The sequence below is a fragment of the Dermacentor silvarum genome, chromosome 7 (genome assembly GCF_013339745.2).
Source record: "Dermacentor silvarum isolate Dsil-2018 chromosome 7, BIME_Dsil_1.4, whole genome shotgun sequence".
Taxonomy (NCBI): domain Eukaryota; kingdom Metazoa; phylum Arthropoda; class Arachnida; order Ixodida; family Ixodidae; genus Dermacentor; species Dermacentor silvarum.
In genome coordinates, this window is record NC_051160.1 from 44,559,852 (window position 1) to 44,567,286 (window position 7,435).

A 7,435-nucleotide genomic window follows, 5' to 3' on the forward strand; every position below is an offset into this window, starting at 1 on the left:
GTTTTCCGGGAGTTGGTTGAACTAAAGGACTAGGTTGAACCCCATAGAGTTCCGCACAGTCAATGTTGCCCGATGACATGAATGACGGTCTCTAACTGCACTCGAAAGCGAAACTTGAGGCTAAGTAGTGTTAATATAGGCGTCGATATTGAAAAGAGGCATTTATAGGCATTTAGGCACAAACGCCAAAATAGGCATTTAAGGCACTATAAAAACACTATAAAAGCCCTTCTTAACCTCTAATTCATGCTCATATATCAAAATGGGGCGATAGGAGCGCAAGGAACAAAAAAGGCATTTGCCTAAAATCCGGTCTCTAGTGATCACCAGTAGTGAATCTGCCAGCATCCTAGAGCATGAGTTAAGTGATTTGCATAATAGGGCGCCTCTGTCTAATAAATAAGAGATTGTACATATAACGCGCTAGGTCCTATGCCTAATTTTGCAGCTCCAGCTTTGCGAAATGTCTTCTGCACATGGTTGAAAAATTTATTTAAATGAAAAAAAGTATGGAAATTTCTTGCAACATATACTTTCTGCTCTCATTTAGCTTGTATTTTCGCTGATTTCAGCAAAATTTATTTATTTATTCGTTTATCTATCTAATACTACCCTCAGTGCCAAAGGCAGTTAAATAGGGCAGTGAGTTACAGCAAATAAATAGGAAAGAAATAAGAGCAGTTACAACGTTCAAGTACAAAGGCTTCCGATTATGCAGTTTTAGCTGGCGTTTACATCATCACAAGAAATTGATAGCAAAGTAAGATAGTAAAGTGGTAAATACATAATGCACTTAGGTTACAAAACCTGTTTATTGTTTTTTCTGTAATCTTGCAGAAATGTTATTTTATTCCAGTAAGCGGGTGACTTCACTCCCATCGTGATTGCTGCTTTCATGTAGAACGTACGGAAACGTGAAAATCTGGAATGTGGTTGTAGCAGATCATACATGTAAGGATATGCATGCTACGTTCAACATGTGAGATGTGGCCACTGACAAGACATCTGCTGCTAAGACACCCGGCACTGCACTACACCATCCAAGTATCCACTCTAAGAGTTTATAGTATAGCCATGAACCGAGTGGCATGACTCGCCCTGGCTGTAGCTGTACCTCCTTTAGTAACTAGGACCAATTGGCCCGAGCATACAAGGTCTATTACCTGTAGTTGCGGGGCTGGAGAACCTGCAGCACACACATGTTAATTGAGGATTGTAATGCGACGAACAAATCTCATTTCGCTCGCAGGATTCATTACATTTTCACTTTACTGTATGGAGACCAATGCTGTTAAAATCAATAGTGTCTGACCATCATCGGAAAAAAGTCTTTTGAAACTAAAATTACTTCTATTCCATTGAAAGGAAGTTTCTGTTGTAACAATATATGTTCTATTTCCTTGATTGTGTCGCATTTTTTATAGTGTACTTTCTACACTGGTCGGTAGTAACTGAGCCATACTTTATACCCCCTTCCATCTGGGCAAAGAACCTCTCTGAACTGTTACGTGGTAGCACAAATCGCACGGTCTGCCACTTTGCAACATTCCAAAAGTCACATTATAGCTCTCGTAAGTATTCTTTATTTCCAGTTGCAATAGCCTATTGGAGCAAGGTACCAGAGGTAGCCGTCGCCTTTTCTTCGGTTGAATCTCTTAATTGTTAAGGTTACTGCAGACATCAACCTCGGTATGTAACGTGCTGATATTGCATCCCTGTACAACACACAATTTGTATTCGTATTTTACACTTACTGAAGTGTAATTATTCGCGGCATTGTTACCTTGTACGCTTAACGTGCCGTTCATTGCATTTTATGCATTGACCATTTTCGCGGAGCAGTTAGCTCTAGAGGAACGAGATGGCGCTTTCGGCGGCGCGCCATACGTTGCCTCAGCGAATGCGCACGAATACGAAACCATTACTGCGTCTACCCTCCTCCTTTTCGATCAGCTGTGCAGTGTGCCCAATTCATACTGCAAAATGTGTAACGACAAAGGAAAGACGTGTGCGGTAGTTCGCTGCAAAAATAGTGATTCACATATTAATGAATGGAATCAACCTGTGTAGCAGCTGCTGCATAAGGACTGCCTGTGTTGGCGCCCTTCGCGATGCACGGGTTTCCTCAAGAATAAAAAAAATATAATTCATCCGCCTGCGCTGCATAGCTAACCTCCAAAGAAGGCACTTGAACTCCGGAACGTCGGCACTGGGGAGTGAGTACCGCTCGTTACAAAATGAAGTAGTGCCACTTACTGGCATAGTAATTTTCCTGCCCGTTATCTACACACATCCACCCTTACTCGCACGAAAACTTACGCCCACCCTATCGCCAACGTGTGAGTGAATAGGCGCACACTTGAATCAATGTGGCGGAGCATGAGCGACGGCGACTACACCGACAAGACACGAACGCTGGAAGCTGAATGTTTCGTGACGGTCCACAGAGTAGGCGAGAAACTAACGATAATACGTATTTGCTACGGGCTACCACAAAGTACGGAACATTTAAATTCCAAGCTTTGTGCCCAGCAAGAACAAATTTATCGCAGCAGAGCATACCCGCGAGTGATTACGCTGAAAATAAACAATCAGATAGCGGCCGCACCGAGTAACTTGACTGAGTCAGAAATATAATAAGCCGCAGGTTCAAAATGTTTGCCAAATAAAGAACGCAGAGCACACTGATCCCGATTTAATTCATAAGCGGAAAGTTTGGACAGCTTGGAATACATTTCTAGCCCCGCTTTTAGTACAAGCACCGTATACGCTGCTCACGCTGTTTGGACAAGGCGTAATGAGCTCTGAAAGCACTTTCATGTCCTCTAAAGCTGTGGCCAAAGCTTGGTGTCGTGCACGTAGTAACCGTCTACGATACGCGTCGAAACAGAGGTTTGCTGCGCCGCGCCGGCGTCACCCGCTTGCATTGTAAACGCGGAGGCAACGGAGGCGGCTGAGGCAAGAAATGGACGCCTCAACACGTGATCAAACATGGCAGCGCGCAGGGGAGCGCCGCGAAAAGGGTCAATTCTTCTGCTGCACTCCTGCTAACCACGGCCTGCAGTATGTACAAATAAAAAAGATTTGACGATGCCAGTGAAGCTAACTTTTGAAAGGTCTAAGCCTATGGTGTCAAGGACTGTCCACTCTAAAAAATAATAATAAAGTGTGGGAAAACACTGGACCGACGTGTCCTCTCTTCATGATGACAGAATGCCTACACCAACTCTCGGTCAACTAGCCGATAGACTGCATCGCTTGAAAGACAAGCTTGTCATGCTATAGGCCATAACTGGCACGACCGCTATACTACGGAATACTACTACATAGTATATATACATAAAGGACCCCACGTACCTAAGTGCGTGTGCCGAAACACTTGTACTTTTGCAAAATACAATAAAAAAGTCGCAGTTTCGCCCGAAAGGCGAGCCATCAATTGCGACAGAAAATTAGTAGATAGCTACTCGGAGTAGGGATAGTAGTTTTATCGGCTGCATAAACTTGGACACATACGCTTACTAACTGAATTAACGAGCGTGGTGTCGTCAGCGCGCACAAGCAAGCATGAATAGATCACACTGAATGACCGCAGACAACGACTGTCAAAACGCTGGCAGCAAGCGCAACCGCCGCAGCGGGCGAAGGTTATGCGGTCTATCGCTTCAAAGGAAACTGAGCGGCTAATGCACAGTGCATACAAAGGTCAGAGCCGTGTGGAGATAAGAGACGGTGCGGGCGACGGCCACAGCCGGGCAAAGTTCGGACGCAGTTGTTGGCAGAGTAGAAGCTGCGCACCCCCCCCCCCCCCCCTCCCTCCCGCACGGCCTTCCCGCTTTCTTGCTTTCGCGTGGGAGATTGAGTGGCAAATTCCAATTACGCCTGGTTGCAAGATACGCCTTTGGTGCCGGAGCACAGCGTCGCCCCGCCTCCCATACCCCCACGGCCTTTCGCGCGACGGTCGCGTTTGCTTTCCGCCGTGCGTTCGCTCTCCGTGATATCGCGCGTCCTCCGCGCGCGGCGACGATTTTATCGCCCTTGGAATCTATGCGGAACCTCACGGCGACGGCAGAAATCCGGTTATAGTTGCTATCGCAATAAAATACCAAATTACCGAATCCCAGGTGTTTCGCAGGTAGCAAGTTGCTAAACGTCATTGAAGAAATTAGGGACATTCGTTCAGTAGCTGAAAGTAAGTTTGTCCGAAAGAGAGCGAACGGCAAAAGTTGGTTTCTCGTTGCCCCCAGTACAGGCACTGCTTTTGCCGTTGTTTGTGTAATTTTACAATATGTATTTATTTGTACACGTGTGCAGTGTTCCCCGCACGCTTATTCCCATAGGATACAGCAGAATCTGTTGAACCCTGCATGCTGCTGCTATAGTGCGTCAAGTCATTCTCAAGCAACGTGATTCTGCTGGTACAGTACATTATAGAGAACGGCTGCGCCACCAGGGGACCGCTGTTAAGTTAAAAAAAAAAAAAAAACAAGTGTGACAATATTTTGTAGCATGTCTAGCCACATACTACATGCGGATAGTTATTGTGTTCCTTTCAGTGGCGAATCCATGTCAGCAGTCGATAGAGGGCCTGTATGCAAAAACGCTTGTCCGCGATGTAATGGATTCAGGTTAAAGAAAACCAATTTGTCTAAGTTAGTCCGCAGCCCACCGGTACACGGTGACGCTGAGTCCCACATTAGGGAGGGCACCGCAGCGTGACGGCCCCCTCCCCCCTTGCCGCCAGTCACAAAAAACAAATAACAACAAAGACAGAATGCTGGCTTGCACAAACTTTATGATTTATTTCGAGTGAACTATAGCTAGATCTTAGCAATGTTGTTGTAACATGTTCTAAGAAGTTGCCACTCCGGGATACATCGAGTCCCGCCGATGAGATATGGGCCGCCGAGAAAACGCGACGCCTGCGATGTGGGACGCAAAGGCGGCTACGGATGGCACCGCATATGGGTTGGGCCACCTAAACAAACCGTTGATAATCTTTACATTATTTTACCCGGCTTCCTGGTTATAGGCTAGCACTTCACGCAGAACGTGATCAAGCGACTTGTGCGGACGGCTGCGCGGGGATTCCCGTGCGTGGACCCGATACCCGGCACAACCACGGCGGCAGCTGCTTGGAATGGCCGCGGATGAGCTCGGTCAGGATCGCGAGCGCATCCGCCGCCGTCATGGCGCCGCGAGTCACGGCCGGGGCGGAGAACTGGACGAACTCCTGCGGCGTCAGCGACAGAAACCGCAACTTGGGCAGGAAGGACGCCAATGCGACCTTGAAGTCGACCCGCTTCTTCCTGCAATGGGAGTCCGCCCACTTCAGCACGGCCCTGGTGATGTCACCCTCCGTTGCGGTCGATGTGATCTGCGTTAGCGCGGAATTATCGCGATCGGTAAACTTGCGCAGTAGACGTCGCCGCCACACAGACACACGCATATATATATATATATATATATATATATATATATATATATATATGAAGCAAGTACTTCGAATCACGTGTTCAATACATTGGAAGAAGTGTATACCCACAGGTGACAAAGCCATAACATTTATTTCGGTGTCATGAATACCAACACGAATACCAACACTTTGGTATTCATGACACCGTATACGTTTTTCTTTAATTAATCTATGTGAGTCACCCTTACTAAAAAATTCCTCTCTGGGTGCTTGCAATTGCGCTCCATATATATCGAACCGTGTTGTATAGTTAGCTAGGTTAAATGTCGCTCGTTTTGCTGCTTCATGCAGGCGTCGCTGCTACTTCCCGCCGAGAAAGGAAAGTCTGCCAAATTTAAGGGCGACAATACGCGGTCGACGTAACTACTTGGGGGTTCAAATTGTTCTATGTTGATTGTATCTCTATTCTGTCTCTTTCTATTCGATCTGTTCATGATGTTCATTGTTCCCTCATTTCTCATCTTAATTGTATATCATAACATTTTGGGGTTCTGCGTGCCAAAACCACCATATGATTATGAGACACGCCGCAGTGGATGACTTCCGATTATTATTGACAACCTGGGTTTTCCTTTAACGTACATCCAGTGCTCGTTACGCCGCCGTTGTTACATTTCGCCCACATTGAAATGTAGCAGCCGCGCCCGGGATTTGATCCCGCGCCCTCCGTCTTGGCGAGTTCCTTATGCACGCTATGCAAATTTAGTGATCGAAAGACAGACGTGGCTCACCCTGTCCAACACGAAGTGCGCCGTCTGCTCCAAGCAGTCGACGAAGCCTTGCGAGAGGAGCACGTACTTCCCATGTCTGGCGATCGTGTCGGTGACCATGGCGTGGATGCCCTGGTTGTCTGTCAGCATGGCGTAGTCGATTAGTCGGCACACCTGGTCAGCTTCGACGTATTCGTGGATGTACGTCTCGCAGTCGAGCACGAGATCTTCCATCAAGTACTTCTGGGCTGCCGTACGTGTGTACATGGCTGCCTCTACGCTCTCGAAATGCGGATTTCCCGTATAAGAGAACCTATAGGAAAACGGAAGAGCAAGAACCGTTGGGTGCGAGTTAATTTTCTTACGTGTACCAGGTATACATTTTTTAGATACTCCCATTAATGCCAACTACAAAGAAATTTCACTTTGGCTAAATAGATAACCAATTAGAATATGGCTGAATAAACGTACATTCGCCAATTGAAGAACACAAAACAAGAGATTCACCTTTCGGCGGCCAGTGCGGGTGCCTTGTTCACAATGAACGAATGCATGGTGATCTTTCTTATATATGCGTCGGAAGACGTAAGGCGCTTGCGTACAACTCAGGGAAGGGGCCCCGTGACCGGTTTATTGTGTTAGTCGTAGATTGTACGCAAAATGATTCAAGAAGCAATCGGGATGATAATTTCTTCTCTCTTTCGATGATGGAAGCCAAATGCCAGGTAATACTGTGACCAGTCTTCTCATGATGCTATGCTAGGGCGCTGGAAGCCGTGTGTCCTTTCGCTACATCATTACGGTGCTACTGTAGCCTTCTTTTAAAGTTTCCCGTCTCGCCTACGTAGCACGCCTGGCAGTCCTGGCAAGGAATTTTGTAGATGACGCCATGATATTTTTCTTTTTCGAGGCGGTCTTTGACTCGGACGAGTTGTATTAGCTTGCTTGAAGGGACGTGGCAGATTTGTACATCGTAATCTTTTAAAATTCTTGATATTGACTCGCTCACGCCACGTGCAATAGGGGAGAGCCGCCCGTTTCCTTGTTTTCATCGGCCTGATAGGGGGTTCAGCCGCACGCTTTTTTTCAGTCTTTATAAACTGGCCGGGGTAGCCATTGCTGACCAAATCCTGCCTCACTCTCTTCAACTCAGCTCTACGTGCGTCAGTAGTCGAGCACAGTCGGAATGCACGGGTGAACAGTGTAGCCAGGCCTCGGAAAGTCCGCTGGTTTTCTGTCCACGCGAATT

The 7,435-nt window shown here is 46.9% G+C and overlaps 1 protein-coding gene across 1 annotated transcript; it reads right to left on the reverse strand.

Annotated features, from left to right (window-relative positions):
- Positions 1 to 4,785: 4,785 nt before the first annotated feature.
- LOC119459495 (BTB/POZ domain-containing protein 1) lies at positions 4,786 to 6,722 on the reverse strand. Its single transcript, XM_037721245.2, has 3 exons — positions 6,694 to 6,722; positions 6,208 to 6,499; positions 4,786 to 5,377 (listed from the first exon to the last, which is right to left on the reverse strand). Exons 2-3 carry the CDS (start codon positions 6,451 to 6,453, stop codon positions 5,057 to 5,059), a joined length of 567 nt encoding a protein of 188 aa, XP_037577173.1. The 5' UTR covers positions 6,454 to 6,499; positions 6,694 to 6,722; the 3' UTR covers positions 4,786 to 5,056.
- Between the last annotated feature and the right edge of the window lie 713 nt (positions 6,723 to 7,435).